At 51.6% G+C, this 17,772-nt stretch overlaps 1 protein-coding gene across 1 annotated transcript in view; it reads left to right on the top strand.

The window, feature by feature from the left end:
* Positions 1-9,863, top strand: part of EIF2AK1 (eukaryotic translation initiation factor 2 alpha kinase 1) — a 98,574-nt gene extending 88,711 nt beyond the window's left edge. Inside the window, exons 14-15 of the mRNA XM_075318045.1 lie at positions 7,084-7,317; positions 9,690-9,863. Coding sequence (XP_075174160.1) covers positions 7,084-7,317; positions 9,690-9,806 — 351 coding nt within the window. The 3' untranslated portion in view covers positions 9,807-9,863. The remainder of the gene's footprint in view (positions 1-7,083; positions 7,318-9,689) is intronic.
* The last annotated feature ends 7,909 nt before the right edge of the window (positions 9,864-17,772 follow it).

Below are 17,772 nucleotides of genomic sequence, written 5' to 3' on the forward strand. Positions count from 1 at the left end.
TCTTGGCTGGACACCTGTACTGCTCTGAGGAGGCAGCAACATGTCATCCGCAAAACGCAAGGCTGCCAAGGCACGGGCTGTGTACACTGTTTGTACTGCATGTGGGGCTGATCTACCAGCAGGCTCCAACGACTCTCATTGTGTGCAATGTTCAGTCCCAGTGGCACTTCGTCAGCCAGAGCCTATTGTGGTGGTAGCCCAGGCAGAGGCGCCTGTGAACCCTGCCCCGGTGACGGGGACAGACTTTGCAGTTTTTGCTGATAAAATGTCTGTGACTATGGCAAAAATCCTGGAGACCTTGCAGTCCAGGCCAGTTGCTCAGACCATGGACACTGCTGTGTCTATGCTCTCCGGTCCCCCTCAGTTGGAACTAATCCGTACTTCAGGGGGGTCTCAAGCATCACAGGCTGAAGTCTCTGACTCAGATGACAGTCCCAGGCAGCCTAAGCGAGCTCGCTGGGAAAGACCCTCCACGTCTTCACACTGTTCAGGGTCGCAGCGACAAGAGTCTCTCTGTGATGAGACTGAGGACGGTGACCAGGATTCTAATCCTGAGGCCCCTCTCAATCTGGATGCCCCTGATGGTGACGCCATGGTTAATGACCTTATATCGGCAATTAATAGGCTGTTGGATATTTCTCCCCCAGCCCCTTCTGCAGAGGAGGCAGCTGCACAGCAGGAGAAGTTCCATTTCCTATATCCCAAGCGTAAATTAAGTGCTTTTTTGGACCACTCTGACTTCAGAGAATCGATCCAGAAACACGACGCTCATCCAGACAAGCGTTTCTCTAAACGTTCTAAGGATACCCGTTATCCTTTTCCCTCTGAGGTGGCCAAACGCTGGACCCAGTGTCCAAAGGTGGATCCCCCAATTTCCAAGCTTGCGGCTAGATCCATAGTCGCAGTAGAGGATGGCGCTTCACTTAAAGATGCCAACGACAGACAGATGGACCTTTGGTTGAAATCTGTCTATGAATCTATCGGCGCGTCGTTTGCTCCAGCATTCGCGGCCGTGTGGGCACTCCAAGCTATTTCAGCTGGTTTAGCACAGGTGGATGCTTTCATACATCCAGCAGTGCCGCAAGTGGCGTCCCTAACTTCGCAAATGTCTGCGTTTGCGACCTATGCTATCAATGCTGTCCTAGAATCTACGAGCCGTACCGCTATGGCGTCCGCCAATTCTGTGGTTTTGCGCAGAGCCTTGTGGTTAAAGGACTGGAAAGCAGATGCTGGTTCCAAAAAATGCTTAACCAGCTTGCCATTATCTAGAGACAGACTGTTTGGTGAGCCATTGGCTGAAATCATAAAACAGTCCAAGGGTAAGGACTCTTCCTTACCACAGCCCAGAGCAAGTAAACCTCAACAGAAAAAGTGGCAGTCGAGGTTTCGGTCCTTTCGAGGCTCGGGCAAGGCCCAATTCTCCTCGTCCAAAAGGACTCAGAAAGAACAAGGGAGCTCAGATTCCTGGCGGGCTCACTCACGCCCCAGGAAAACAAATGGAGGAACCGCTTCCAAAGCGGCTACCTCATGACTTTCGGCCTCCTCCCTCCGCATCCTCAGTCGGTGGCAGGCTCTCCCGCTTTTGCGACATTTGGCTGTCACAGGTCAAAGACCGGTGGGTAACAGACATTCTGTCTCGCGGGTACAGAATCGAGTTCAGTTCTCGGCCTCCACTTCGGTTCTTCAGAACCTCCCCACACCCCAACCGAGCAGATGCCCTGCTGCAGGCGGTGGACTCTCTAAGAGCAGAAGGAGTCGTGATCCCTGTCCCCCCTCACGAACGGGGGCGAGGATTTTACTCCAATCTCTTTGTGGTTCCAAAAAAGGACGGCTCCTTCCGTCCTGTTCTGGACCTAAAACTGCTCAACAAGCATGTGAACGCCAGGCGGTTCCGGATGGAATCCCTCCGCTCAGTCATTGCCTCAATGTCTCAAGGAGATTTCCTAGCATCAATAGACATCAAAGATGCTTATCTCCACGTGCCGATTGCTACAGAGCACCAACGCTTTCTACGCTTCGTGATAGGAGACGACCATCTTCAGTTCGTAGCTCTGCCATTTGGTCTGGCGACAGCCCCTCGGGTGTTCACCAAGATCATGGCGGCAGTGGTAGCAGTCTTGCACTCTCACGGACACTCTGTGATCCCTTACTTGGACGATCTACTGGTCAAGGCACCCTCTCAAGAGGCATGCCAACTCAGCCTGAATGTTGCACTGGAGACTCTCCAGGCGTTTGGGTGGATCATCAACTTCCCAAAGTCAAATCTGCCACCGACCCAATCACTAACGTATCTTGGCATGGAGTTTCATACTCTCTCAGCGATAGTGAAGCTTCCGCTGGACAAGCAGCGGTCTCTACAGACTGGGGTGCAGGCTCTCCTTCAAAGTCAGCCGCACTCCTTAAGACGCCTCATGCACTTCCTCGGGAAGATGGTGGCGGCAATAGAGGCGGTTCCGTTTGCGCAGTTTCATCTGCGTCCACTTCAATGGGACATTCTCCGCCAATGGGACGGGAAGTCAACATCCCTGGACAGGAAAGTCTCCCTTTCCCAGACGGCCAAAGACTCTCTGCAGTGGTGGCTTCTTCCCACCTCATTATCACAGGGAAGATCCTTCCTACCACCGTCTTGGGCGGTGGTCACGACAGATGCGAGTCTGTCAGGGTGGGGAGCAGTCTTTCTCCACCACAGGGCTCAGGGTACGTGGTCTCAGCAGGAGTCCACCCTTCAGATCAATGTTCTGGAAATCAGAGCAGTGTATCTTGCCCTACTAGCCTTCCAGCAGTGGCTGGAAGGAAGGCAGATCCGAATTCAGTCGGACAACTCCACAGCGGTGGCATACATCAACCACCAAGGGGGGACACGCAGTCGGCAAGCCTTCCAGGAAGTCCGGCGGATTCTGATGTGGGTGGAAGCCACAGTCTCCACCATATCCGCGGTTCACATCCCCGGCGTAGAAAACTGGGAAGCAGACTTCCTCAGTCGCCAGGGCATGGACGCAGGGGAATGGTCCCTTCACCCAGACGTGTTTCAGGAAATCTGTCGCCGCTGGGGGGTGCCGGACGTCGACCTAATGGCGTCACGGCACAACAACAAGGTCCCAACCTTCATGGCACGGTCTCGCGATCAAAGAGCGCTGGCGGCAGACGCCCTAGTGCAAGATTGGTCGCAGTTCCGGCTCCCTTATGTGTTTCCACCTCTGGCACTCTTGCCCAGAGTGCTACGCAAGATCAGATCCGATTGCAGTCGCGTCATACTTGTCGCCCCAGACTGGCCGAGGAGGGCGTGGTATCCGGATCTGTGGCAGCTCACGGTCGGCCAACCGTGGGCACTCCCACACCGACCAGACTTACTGTCCCAAGGGCCGTTTTTCCATCGGAATTCTGCGGCCCTGAACCTGACTGTGTGGCCATTGAGTCCTGGATCCTAGCGTCTTCAGGATTATCCCAAGGGGTCGTTGCCACCATGAGACAGGCTAGGAAGCCCACGTCCGCTAAGATCTACCACAGAACGTGGAGGATATTTTTATCCTGGTGCTCTGCTCAGGGAGTGTCTCCCTGGCCATTTGCATTGCCTACCTTTCTTTCTTTCCTGCAATCTGGGTTAGAAAAAGGTTTGTCGCTCGGCTCCCTTAAAGGTCAGGTCTCGGCGCTATCCGTCTTTTTTCAGTGGCGTTTGGCACGCCTTCCTAAGGTGCGCACGTTCCTACAGGGGGTTTGCCATATCGTACCCCCGTACAAGCGGCCGTTAGATCCATGGGATCTGAACAGGGTACTAGTTGCCCTCCAGAAGCCGCCCTTCGAGCCTCTGAAGGAGGTTTCACTTTCTAGACTATCACAGAAAGTGGCTTTTCTGGTAGCGATCACATCTCTTCGGAGAGTGTCTGAGCTGGCAGCACTATCATCCAAGGCTCCCTTCCTGGTCTTCCACCAGGACAAGGTTGTGCTGCGTCCTATTCAGGAGTTTCTCCCGAAGGTGGTATCCTCTTTTCATCTTAATCAGGATATCTCTTTGCCTTCGTTTTGTCCTCATGCAGTTCATCGGTATGAGAAGGATTTACATTTGTTAGATCTGGTGAGAGCACTCAGAATCTACATTTCCCGCACGGCGCCCTTGCGCCGTTCGGATGCACTCTTTGTCCTTGTCGCTGGTAAGCGCAAAGGGTCGCAGGCTTCTAAAGCCACCCTGGCTCGATGGATCAAAGAACCAATTCTTGAAGCCTACCGTTCTGCTGGGCTTCCGGTTCCATCAGGGCTGAAGGCCCATTCTACCAGAGCCGTGGGTGCGTCCTGGGCATTACGGCACCAGGCTACGGCTCAACAGGTGTGCCAGGCAGCTACCTGGTCGAGTCTGCACACTTTCACCAAACATTATCAGGTGCATACCTATGCTTCGGCGGACGCCAGCCTAGGTAGAAGAGTCCTGCAGGCGGCAGTTGCCTCCCCGTAGGGGAGGGCTGTCTTGCAGCTCTAACATGAGGTATTTCTTTACCCACCCAGGGACAGCTTTTGGACGTCCCAATCGTCTGGGTCTCCCAATAGAGCGACGAAGAAGAAGGGAATTTTGTTACTTACCGTAAATTCCTTTTCTTCTAGCTCTTATTGGGAGACCCAGCACCCGCCCTGTTGTCCTTCGGAATTGTTGGTTGTTTGCGGGTACACATGTTGTTCATGTTGAACGGTTTTCAGTTCTCCGATGTTACTCGGAGAGAATTTGTTTAAACCAGTTATTGGCTTTCCTCCTTCTTGCTTTTGCACTAAAACTGGTGAGCCAGTGATCCCACTGGGGGTGTATAGCCAGAAGGGGAGGGGCCTTACACTTTTTAGTGTAATTGCTTTGTGTGGCCTCCGGAGGCAGTGCTATACACCCAATCGTCTGGGTCTCCCAATAAGAGCTAGAAGAAAAGGAATTTACGGTAAGTAACAAAATTCCCTTCTTTCCGATACCAACCCCTTTTTGAGGTATATTCGCCACTATTTGAGGTATGTGGACGACATATTCATTGTATGGGTTGGCACGGAGGATTTATTCTCTGATTTTGTGTCACATCTTAACAACTCGAATACAATGAATATGTCCTTCACTTCCTCTTTTGGTGGCGATACCCTCAATTTTTTGGACGTTGAGGTTTCCATCAGGGATGGTAATATTCACTCTCAATTGTTTAGGAAACCGACGGCATCCAACTCACTTACATTTCCAGAGCGCACACCCCCTTCATACTAAGACTGCTTTACCGTACAGTCAATTTTTGCGGGTACGCAGGGCTAATAGTTCTGAGGAGACTTTTCTCCAGCAGTCAATGGAATTAAAGGAAAGGCTTCAGCAAAGGGGTTACCCTGAGGAGTTGATTGATTCTGCTTTTGAGAGGGCTAGATCTGGTGTCCATTGTTCTAATCGCACGGGCCGCCCTGACAGAAAGATTGATGATCTGAATAGATTTGTGTTTAGCTTTCGCTTCGGTCCCTTGGAGCATGTCATTAGGAGAACTTTGTATAGGCATTGGCACATTCTGGAAAGAGATCCTACTTTGGTTGAAATGACCAAGGCTAATCCTTTGGTCTCGTTCAGACGTTGCGTTAACCTATGGGATAAACTAGTGAGAAATAGACTTACCAGCCCCTCTGTGTGGCTCGATAGATGCTGCCCGCCGGGTAACTACCGGTGTGGCAACTGCAGGTTCTGTAACCTGCATCTCACTGGCCGATCCCTACAGGTGGGTTCGCACTCACATTCGGTCCTCCAGTTTATTTCTTGTAAAACTAAATTCGTTGTCTATGTGATTTTCTGCCCTTGTGGCAGATTTTACATAGGCAAAACAATCAGATGTTTATACGTCAGGTTTAGGGAGCACTACAATTCGGTAATGTCAGGCAAAGGTTCTCCTAGACTGATTTCTCACATCCGCGAGCATCATAATGGTAACCCTGATGTCCTCCGTTTTGCTGGCCTGCAGAAGGTTGTCCTCCCATCGAGGGGGGGCAACCTTCAGCAACTTTTACTACAAGTTGAGGCCAAACTAATCATTAATTATGGAGCTCAGGGGGCATTGGGGTTAAATGATCGCGTGGATCTGTCAGTTTTTCTGTAGGTCCTCCATATGTGTGTGCTTTGACATATTTTGCACATGTATTCCTTCGGTGTCCTTTATCTCTTCTTTTTTGGTATAATCGTTTTGTAATAACCTTGTTTTGTATTGTGGCATGGTGTGTTCCATGTTTTATATGCACATTACATTTTCCTATGTATGTTTTTTTATGTGGCATGCGACGCACCTGTGAGCACTCCTATATAGGGGGTGCTGTTGTAGCTCCACATATGGACCTGTGGAAGCCTAATTAGTTAAGCGAAACAGCTGTCGCCCCCTACCTGGGAGCCAGCTCACAGCTCGTCTCCTGCTTTTTACCCTGCACCGTCTAATAAACTAAAGATTCCTGCACAGCGGTACGGAGTGCGGTCCCTCATTTCCTTCACTCATCCATTATATATATATATATATGCACTTTTCACTGTGCAGTACAAGTGATAGTTATTCTTCGGGTTAGTACAGTTACGGCCATTTTAATTTACTTTATTTTTTTTTTAATGCTTTGCTACTTTTATATTCTAAAATCTTGAGGCAATCCGCCAGGGGGGGGGGTCTTATAATTCTCCAACAACTTAGATACTCGGATAATCTGCCACGATCGGTTCCAAAATTGCTCGGGGTCAATGGCTGCTGGTGTCATCTGTTATATACAGCTGACCCATGGGGCGGTGCTATTCTATTGTTCCTCAGCGCCATTAAAAAGTGAGGCGCTGGCGAATAAAGTCCCTGATTAACCGGCGCTAAAAGGCGAATCTGCAGTCATGAAGGGGTTAAAGTGGTTGTCCACTCCCATTTAGCTTATTAGGGGCATTTTAAGAGGGGTTTCCATTTGTGGACTACACATTTTTAAGGGGCAGCCCTACATTATTGATGACCCTTCCTTGGCCTGGGACACTTTTTGAACTTTTTCTTAGATCCATGCCTATATAACAGCACATAATATTTTTATTTTAACCGCTACATAGGTTTTCTTAAACTTTGCGCTTGTGTCTTGCAGTCCGACATGTACAGTGTTGGCGTCATATTACTAGAACTCTTCCACCCCTTCTGGACAGCGATGGAAAGGAATGACGTCTTGACGTCTCTCAGCCGCGGGATCATCCCTGATGCGTTTGAAAGCCGCTGGCCAATGCAATGCAAATACGTTAAGTTACTGACCAACACTGACTGTTCGCTTCGTCCATCCGCTCATGAAATGCTGAAAAGCGAGCTCTTCCAAGAGAGGGAGAACGTAAGTATGCTGATCCTGTCTATAAGGGGCAGATGTGAGGAGACGTCTGATTTCCCTTTGCACATAGCATTTTGGAGTAAAAAGATGACTTTGGGTACTCCAAATGTTTCTTGAAACCTTCAATGGAGGACACTAAAACCCATGGGTGTTTGCTGCTACCACTACTGGAAAAAGTTTTTTTTCTCCTCCCTAAATCAGTTAATATAAAAACAATAATAGAAGAAAACCGTAAAGTAAGACTATAGTAGGAAGAAAATCATGTAATTGAACATCGACTATACAAAATGGCAGGTGCTGTGTCCCCCCAATGAAGGCTTCAAGAAACAGATTTTATGGTGAGTACCCAAAATTTTCTTTTTTGAATCGCTTTATTGGGGGACACAGGAAACCATGGGTTGTCCTAAAGCAGTCCCAAGGGTGGGCAGAAGACCATAATCCTTGGTCTGAGCTCAGGCCATTGCGGCTTGTAGTACCCCACTACCATGGCTCACATCAGAGGAAGCGTAGGTGCGAAATCTGTAGAACTTCACAAGTGTGTATGCAAGACCAAGGTGCAGCCTTGCAGAGTTGCGAAACGGAGGCCTGGTGGCAGATGGCCCAGCAAACCTCCACTGAACGAGTGGAGTGAGTTGTGATCCTGAGAGGGCATTTTCTGTTCTTTATCTAATATGCTACCAGAATGGCAAATCGGATCCAACGGGCAATGGTGGCCTTGGAGGAAGGAAGGCCTCTGCTATGACTGTTATTACAGAGAAAATGCACATCTGAATGACTTCATTCTGGAAAGATAGATATGTAATGCTTTCACGAGGTCCAGCTTAATTTAATAACCACTTCTGATGGTGAGAGGGAAACTGACAAAACAAAGGTTGTACAATCATAGGTTGCAGGTGGAACACAGGGATCTCAAACCACAGCTGACTGCTTCCGGTATCATCTGTCGACCCTGCATGTCAGGCTCTGGAGAGCTAGTTGGCAGGAGGTTTGGACCGTTGTCTGGGGCAGGGTTTCCCAACTCCAGTCCTCAAGGCACACCAACAGTGCATGTTTTCAGGATTTCCTTAGCATTGCACTGCTGTTGGAACCAGCACCTGGGCAGGTAATTACATTACACCTGTGCAATACTAAGGAAATCCCAAAAACCTGCACTGTTGGTGTGCCTTGAGGACTGGAGTTGGGGAACACTGGTCTGGAGGGTCCCATACACTCCATGTGTTGGGAGGGGGTAGTTATGTAATTCCACACTATGCTGTTGGTGTCAATGTGGATTGACAGAGTGAGCAGTTAGTTTCCCAAATAACATGCGAAATCATTCACAAAACACTACAAATTTAAGGTATAAACGTGTCTGCCTCCTCCCAACACTAAGCTTAAACTAATTGTGGGTGTAGACTGCTGGGGAGGAGGTACTGTATTTTTCGGACTATAAGACGCACCGGACCATAAGACGCACCCTGGTTTTAGAGAAGGAAGATAAAATTTTAAAATCTCTACTAAGGTATTCCATCATCCTAGTAATGATCCTCCTGCCTTGTGTATATATATGTCCCTCATCCTGGTGTAGCCCCCATCCTGGCATATGGCCGCATCCTGCTATGTACCCCCATCCTGCTATATACCATCATCCTGAAATATTCTCATCCTGCGGCACACAAAAAAATTTAAACGTTTATACTCGCCTTTCCTCGCTCCACACAGCATCGCTCCTCCTCCTGTCTGTGCCGGCAGCAGCGCTGCTGAGTGGAGCCAGCCACTATCCCTGCAGCACCGCGATGTCCCGGCCGCGGCTGTGTGTGGACACGTGCGCACAGCGATGACACACAGCCACACACAGGAGGACGAGCGATGCTGCAGGGGAACGGTGAGTATAGTGATTCACTGCACCCCGCGCTGATGATGATGATGATGCACGGGGGGGGCAGTGAATACAGCTGCACATTATCACTCCAGGCTGTAGTTGCCAGGGGTGATCATGCGGGCTGGCTGTTTAGTATGCGCGCATCCCCTGCCCATCATCCCGCCCACCTGTCAGCGCCGGCTTCAGCTCTGAGAGATGGGAGTGCATATGAAATGAGTGGGCGCACGTGGTCACGGCAGGCGCTGCTTGTGCCCCCGATGACCTGCAGCCACATTCAGACTATAAGATGCGCCCCCCCCCCCACTTTACCCCAACATTTGGGGGGAAAAAGTGCGTCTTATAGTCCGAAAAATATGGTAACCTTTTTTTTTTTTTTTTTTTTGCCTACGGTCATCAGCATTCCCCCAGTGAAGCGATAAAGAAATTTAAATGGCTGCAATAATGCAGCCCATATCTGATTTATGCTGCCTGTGGTTTGCTTTAATATTACAATTGTTTTAAATTAATTTGGCAGATGATTCAGGATCTTCAGCAAAAAGTTCTTTCTTTAGAGGAAGAGAACGAGAGACTGAAGAAGAGCCTCGCATTATTACAAGGACAGATGAGCAGAGACACCGGCCTCCAGCTTTAATAATGTTCTAGTCTGTTCACTGAATTTTATTGTAAATAAAAGTTATTTATATACAAAGTTGTATTTTATTTTATTTTTTTATTTATAGATGAGCAGATCGATGTTAATCTTAGATCAGTTGCAAAACAGTACGTGATAAGGGATGAGATAGGATGGTGTAGAACTTTGTGGGTCACAGCAATAAGTTTGTATTTCTTCGGCGCTCCATTGGGAGACCCAGACGATTGGGTGTATAGTACTGCCTCCGGAGGCCACACAAAGCATTACACTAAAAAGTGTAAGGCCCCTCCCCTTCTGGCTATACACCCCCAGTGGGATCACTGGCTCACCAGTTTTCTGCTTTGTGCGAAGGAGGTCAGACATCCACGCATAGCTCCACTGTTTAGTCAGCAGCAGCTGCTGACTATGTCGGATGGAAGAAAAGAGGGCCCATACTAGGGCCCCCAGCATGCTCCCTTCTCACCCCACTTTATGTCGGCGGTGTTTGTTAAGGTTGAGGTACCCATTGTGGGTACGGAGGCTGGAGCCCACATGCTGTTTTCCTTCCCCATCCCCCTGAGGGGCTCTGAGGAAGTGGGATCTTACCGGCCCCCAAGCCCTGAGGCCGGGCTCCATCCACAGACCCATGGAACCTGCTGGATACGGAGCTGGGTACCGTTCAGGGACAAGGCCCTGCGACATTCAGGTACTCTGTGTCCCAAACAGGCCGCGCACATTCCAGACTTGCTGGGTGTGCTAGTGCGCCGGGGACAGTAGCGCTGCGCGCTGGGGTTACAGTCACTACAGTTTGTCTGAGTGACTTTATGTGTTGGGGACTGCCGCGCCGGCCGCCCCTGGAGCGGCGGCGCGGCTGCGACTTGTAGTGCGCCGGGGACTTAGCGCCGACCGTGCTTTTACGACGGCGTCGCTTATAAATTTAGTCCCCGGCTTCTGCGGCCTAGCTCCGCTTCGTTCCCGCCCCCACCCTGTCAATCAGGGCAAGGGAGAGACGCTGTACGATTAATCAGCGCCGAGGGCTGGAGTCTTATTTACAATGCAGTCTGGCTGGAGAACGGACACAGGCTCTGGGAGACCCAGACAAGGGATTTCTGGCGACCACACACCCGCGTTAAGCGGGCGGTAAGCAGCACTTTAGTGCTGGCCCCACTAGTGCCACAGTGTTATTTTGGTGTACCTTTTTTCTCTATACCATATATATATGTATATATATATTGCACTGTAATGTCGCTTCTTGGCTGTATACCCTATCTTGCTCTGAGGAGACGACAACATGTCATCCGCAAACGCAAGGGTGCCAAGACACAGGCTGTAAGCGCTGCTTGTGCCGCTTGTGGGGCTGATCTACCGGCAGGTTACAATGACCCCCATTGTGTGCAATGTTCGGTCCCTGTGCCACTTCGTCAGCCGGAGTCTATGGTGGTAGTGGCCCAGGCAGAGTCGCCGGTGAACCCTGTCCCGGTGACGGGGACAGAGTTTGCAGTTTTTGCTGACAAGATGTCTGTCACTATGACAAAGATACTAGAGACCTTGCAGGCCAGGCCAGTTACTCAGACCATGGACACTGCTGCGGCAACGTTCCCCGGTCCCCCTCAGTTGGAGTTAATCCGTGATTCTAGGGGGTCCCAGGCATCTCAGCCTGACGGCTCTGATTCAGATGACAGTCCCAGGCAGCCTAAGCGTGCTCGCTGGGAGAGACCCTCCACGTCATCACGCGGATCAGGGTCTCAGCGAGAAGAGTCTCTACATGATGAGACAGAGGAGGGTGATCAGGAGTCTAATCCTGAAACCGCTCTCAATCTGGATACTCCTGATGGTGACGCCGTGGTAAATGACCTTATAGCGGCCATCAATAGTCTATTGGAAATTTCTTCAGCGCTCTATTGGGAGACCCAGACGATTGAGACCCAGACGATTGGGGTATAGCTACTGCCCTCTGGAGGCCACACAAAGCACTACATTAAAAGTGCAAGGCCCCTCCCCCTCTGGCTATACCCCCCCGTGGCATCACGGGTTCTCCAGTTTTAGCTTTGTGTGCGAAGGAGGTCAGACATTCCATGCATAGCTCCACAGATTTTAGTCAGCAGCAGCTGCTGACTATGTCGGATGGAAGAAAAGAGGACACATATAGTGTCCCCAGCATGCTCCCTTCTCACCCCTGGATGGTGTTGTAAGGTTGAGGTGCCTATTGCTGGTACAGGGCTGGAGCCTGACATGCTGTTTTCCTTCCACATCCCCTTGTAGGGCTCTGTGGAAGTGGGATCCTGCCGGCCTCTCAGCTCTGATGCCGGGCTCCACCCACAGACCCATTAGAACCTGATGGATTCGGAGCAGGAGTACGATCAGGGACAGGGCCCTGCATCTTACAGGTACTCTGTGTCCCCGGCAGGCACAGACACACTCCGGGCTGGCTGGGTGTTATAGTGCGCCGGGGACCGCAACGTGGAGTTGGTGTCCCTACAGATTACTGGGGGATTGTTTGTGTTTGGGAACGCAGCGCCGACCCCCTCTGGACCGGGCGGCGCTGCTGTGACTTGTGGTGCGCCGGGGATCCGCCGTCCGCGCTTTTACGGCGGCGGCGGTTATAACTTTAGTCCCCGGCTTTTTGGGCCTAGGACGCCGGCAGCTCCGTTTCGTTCCCGCCCCCACCCTGTCATTCAGGGTAGGGGAGAGACGCTGTTCGCAAGCAGCGACGAGGGCTGGAGCCTGATTTACATGCTCCAGCCCTCTCACTTGGCACAGAGGGAAGCAGGCTTCCCGCTCTTGGCCAGGAACGCCCAGGGCCCGCCCCCCTTCCTCTCTCGAGACGCCGGCAGCCATTACATGCATGCCTGGCTGGAGGAAGGACGCAAGGCTCTGGGAGACCTGGACTAGGGGCTATCTGGCGACCACACACCCGCTTTTTAAGCGGGCGGTAAGCGATTTTTCTGTGCTGGTCCCTCTAGTGCCTCACTGTGTATCAGTGTACTGGATACAGTTATATAGATATTGTATTTCTTGCACTGTGAGGTGCGCTTCTGGCTGCATATCCCAGATCGCTCTGTGGAAGCAGCAACATGTCATCCTCAAAACGCAAGGCGGCCAAGGCAAAAAGGGCTGTGTATACTGCGTGTGCTGCATGTGGGGCTAATCTACCAGCAGGCTCTGATGACCCCCATTGTGTGCAATGCTCCGACCCGGTGCTGCTTCGCCAGCCGGAGTCAGGAGAGGTAGCGACCCAGGCTGAGACGCTTGTAAGTTCTGCCCCGGTGACAGGGACGGACTTTGCAGTTTTTGCAGATAATATGTCTGTATCTATGGCAAAAATCCTTGAGACCTTGCAATCTATGCATGGGGCTCAGTCTCTGGGCACGGCGAGGCCTCTGTCCTCAGGTCCCCCTTACTTGGAATGTATCCAGCCCACAGGGGGGTCCCCGGCTTCACAGGCCGAGGATTATGACTCAGATGATGGCCCCAGCCACCCTAAGCGAGCTCGCTGGGAAAGACCCTCGACGTCTTCACACTGCTCAGGGTCTCAGCGCAATCAGTCTCCCTGTGATGTGTCTGATGAGAGTGATCAGGAATCCACTCCTGGAACCCCTCTCAACCTGGATACCCCGGATGGGGATGCCATGGTAGACGACCTTATCTCAGCCATCAATAGGCTGTTGGATATTTCTCCCCCAGCCCCTTCAGCAGAAGAGGCGGCTGCGGAACAGGAAAAGTTTCGTTTCCTTTATCCCAAGCGTAAATTGAGTGCTTTGTTAGATCACTCTGACTTCAGAGAATCAATCCAGAAGCACGACGCTCACCCAGAAAGGCGTTTCTCTAAACGATCTAAAGATACGCGTTTCCCTTTCCCCCCTGAGGTGGTCAAGCGCTGGACACAGTGTCCAAAGGTAGACCCCCCGATTTCCAAACTTGCAGCTAGATCCATAGTTGCAGTGGAGGATGGCGCTTCACTTAAAGATGCCAATGACAGACAGATGGACCTTTGGTTAAAATCTGTCTATGAAGCTATAGGCGCGTCGTTTGCTCCGGCATTCGCAGCCGTATGGGCACTCCAGGCTATTTCAGCTGGCTTAGCAAAAGTGGATGCTATCATGCATCCAGCAGTGCCGCAAGTGGCGCACCTTACCACGCAGATGTCGGCGTTTGCGTCTTACGCTATCAATGCGGTCCTAGAATCTACCAGTCGCACCTCAATGGCGTCCGCCAATTCGGTAGTTTTGCGCAGAGCCTTGTGGTTAAAGGACTGGAAAGCAGATGCTGGTTCCAAAAAATGTTTAACCAGTTTGCCTTTGTCTAGAGAGAGACTGTTTGGCGAGCCATTGGCTGACATCATTAAGCAGTCCAAGGGTAAAGACTCCTCTTTACCACAACCCAGAACACCCAAACCTCAGCAGAAAAAGTGGCAGCAGAGGTTTCAGTCCTTTCGAGGTTCGGGCAAGACACCATTTACCTCGTCCAAAGGGACTCAGAGGACGCAAAGAAACTCAGATTCGTGGCGGACTCACACACGCCCCAAGAAAGCAAATGGAGGTACCGCTTCCAAAGCGGCTACCTCATGACTTCCAGCCCCCCCCCTCCGCATCGCCGGTCGGGGGCAGGCTCTCCCGCTTTTCCGGCATTTGGATGTCACAGGTCAAAGACCGGTGGGTGACGGACATTTTGTCTCGCGGGTACAGAATCGAGTTCAATTCTCGTCCTCCAGCTCGGTTCTTCAGAACCTCCCCACATCCAGACCGAGCAGATGCTCTGCTGCAGGCGGTGGATTCCCTAAAAGCGGAAGGAGTGGTTATCCCAGTCCCTCCTCAGGAACAAGGGCAAGGGTTTTACTCCAATCTCTTTGTGGTTCCAAAAAAGGACGGCTCGTTCCGTCCTGTTCTGGACCTAAAACGGCTCAACAAACATGTGCACGCCAGGAGGTTCCGGATGGAAACCCTCCGCTCTGTCATTGCCTCAATGTCCAGAGGAGACTTCCTTGCCTCAATAGACATCAAAGATGCTTATCTCCACGTGCCAATTGCTACAGAACATCAACGTTTTCTACGTTTTGTGATAGGAGACGACCATTTTCAGTTCGTAGCTCTTCCATTTGGTCTGGCGACAGCCCCACGGGTCTTCACCAAGGTCATGGCGGCGGTGGTAGCAGTCTTGCACTCTCAGGGACACTCGGTGATTCCTTACCTAGACGACTTATTGGTCAAAGCTCCCTCTCAGGAGGCATGCCAACTCAGCCTGAATGCTACGCTGGAGACTCTACAGTCTTTCGGATGGATCATCAACTTTCCAAAGTCGATCCTATCACCGACTCAGTCACTAACGTATCTTGGCATGGAGTTTCATACTCTAGCAGCGATAGTGAAGCTTCCGCTGGACAAGCAGCGGTCACTACAGACAGGGGTGCAATCCCTCCTGCAGGGCCAGTTGCATCCCTTGCGGCGCCTCATGCATTTCCTAGGGAAGATGGTGGCAGCCATGGAAGCAGTTCCCTTTGCGCAGTTTCATCTGCGCCCACTTCAATGGGACATTCTCCGCCAATGGGACGGGAAGTCAACGTCCCTGGACAGGAAAGTCTCGCTTTCCCGGACGGCCAAAGACTCTCTACAATGGTGGCTCCTTCCCACATCATTGTCTCAGGGAAGATCCTTCCTGCCCCCATCCTGGGCAGTAGTCACGACAGATGCGAGTCTGTCAGGGTGGGGAGCAGTATTTCTCCACCACAGGGCTCAGGGGACGTGGACTCCGCAGGAGTCCACCCTTCAGATCAATGTTCTGGAGATCAGAGCAGTGTATCTTGCTCTACTGGCCTTCCAACAGTGGCTGGAAGGAAAGCAGATCCGAATCCAATCGGACAACTCCACAGCGGTGGCATACATCAACCACCAAGGAGGGACGCGCAGTCGGCAAGCCTTCCAAGAAGTCCGGCGCATTCTAATGTGGGTGGAGGACAGAGCATCCACCATATCCGCGGTTCACATCCCAGGCGTAGAAAACTGGGAAGCAGACTTCCTCAGTCGCCAGGGCATGGACGCAGGGGAATGGTCCCTTCACCCGGACGTGTTTCAGGAAATCTGTCGCCGCTGGGGAGTGCCGGACGTCGACCTAATGGCATCCCGGCACAACAACAAGGTCCCGGCATTCATGGCGAGGTCGCGCGATCAAAGAGCTCTGGCGGCAGACGCCTTGGTTCAAGATTGGTCGCAGTTTCAGCTCCCATACGTGTTTCCGCCTCTGGCGCTCTTGCCCAGAGTGCTACGCAAGATCAGATCCGAGTGCAGCCGCGTCATACTCGTCGCTCCAGACTGGCCGAGGAGGTCGTGGTATCCGGATCTGTGGCATCTCACGATCGGTCGACCGTGGTCACTGCCAGACCGACCAGACTTACTGTCCCAAGGGCCGTTTTTCCATCAGAATTCTGCGGCCCTGAACCTGACTGTGTGGCCATTGAGTCCTGGATCCTAGCATCTGCTGGATTATCTCAGGGAGTCATTGCCACAATGAGACAAGCTAGAAAGTCGAATTCGGCTAAGATCTACCACAGAACGTGGAAGATTTTCTTGTCCTGGTGCTCTGCTCAGGGAGTGTCTCCCTGGCCATTTGCATTGCCCAAGTTTCTTTCCTTCCTGCAATCGGGGTTAGAAAAGGGCTTGTCGCTCAGCTCCCTTAAAGGGCAAGTTTCGGCACTATCCGTGTTTTTTCAGAAGCGTCTAGCACGTCTTCCTAAGGTGCGCACGTTCCTGCAGGGGGTCTGTCATATTGTGCCCCCGTACAAGCGACCGTTAGATCCATGGGATCTGAACAGGGTACTAGTTGCTCTCCAGAAGCCGCCCTTCGAGCCTCTGAAGGAAGTTTCCTTTTCTCGGCTGTCGCAGAAAGTGGCGTTTCTTGTTGCAATCACATCGCTTCGGCGAGTGTCTGAGCTGGCAGCTCTGTCATCTAAGGCTCCCTTCCTGGTGTTCCACCAGGACAAGGTTGTGCTGCGCCCCATTCCGGAGTTTCTCCCTAAGGTCGTATCCTCTTTTCATCTTAATCAGGATATTTCCTTGCCTTCTTTTTGCCCTCATCCGGTTCACCGGTATGAAAAGGCCTTACGTTTGCTAGATCTGGTGAGAGCACTCAGAATCTACATTTCCCGCACGGCGCCCATACGCCGTGCCGATGCACTTTTCGTCCTTGTCGCTGGTCCGCGCAAGGGGTTGCAGGCTTCTAAAGCCACCCTGGCTCGATGGATCAAAGAACCAATTCTAGAGGCCTACCGTTCTGCGGGGCTTCCGGTTCCTTCAGGGCTAAAAGCCCACTCCACCAGAGCCGTGGGTGCGTCCTGGGCATTACGTCACCAGGCTTCGGCTCAACAGGTGTGCCAGGCAGCTACCTGGTCCAGTCTGCACACTTTCACCAAGCATTATCAGGTGCATACCTATGCTTCGGCGGATGCCAGCTTAGGTAGAAGAGTCCTGCAGGCGGCAGTGACACCCCCATAGGGGAGGGCTGTTTTGCAGCTCTAACATGAGGTATTTATTTACCCACCCAGGGACAGCTTTTGGACGTCCCAATCGTCTGGGTCTCCCAATAGAGCGCTGAAGAAGAAGGGAATTTTGTTACTTACCGTAAATTCCTTTTCTTCTAGCTCTTATTGGGAGACCCAGCACCCGCCCTGTTGTCCTTCGGGATGTTTTTTTGTTGTTTGCGGGTACACATGTTGTTCATGTTGAACGGTTTTTCAGTTCTCCGATGTTATTCGGAGTTAATTTGTTTAAACCAGTTATTGGCTTCCTCCTTCTTGCTTTGGCACTAAAACTGGAGAACCCGTGATGCCACGGGGGGGTATAGCCAGAGGGGGAGGGGCCTTGCACTTTTAATGTAGTGCTTTGTGTGGCCTCCAGAGGGCAGTAGCTATACCCCAATCGTCTGGGTCTCAATCGTCTGGGTCTCCCAATAAGAGCTAGAAAAAAGGAATTTACGGTAAGTAACAAAATTCCCTTCT

Source organism: Anomaloglossus baeobatrachus, chromosome 7 (genome assembly GCF_048569485.1).
Source record: "Anomaloglossus baeobatrachus isolate aAnoBae1 chromosome 7, aAnoBae1.hap1, whole genome shotgun sequence".
NCBI lineage: Eukaryota > Metazoa > Chordata > Amphibia > Anura > Aromobatidae > Anomaloglossus > Anomaloglossus baeobatrachus.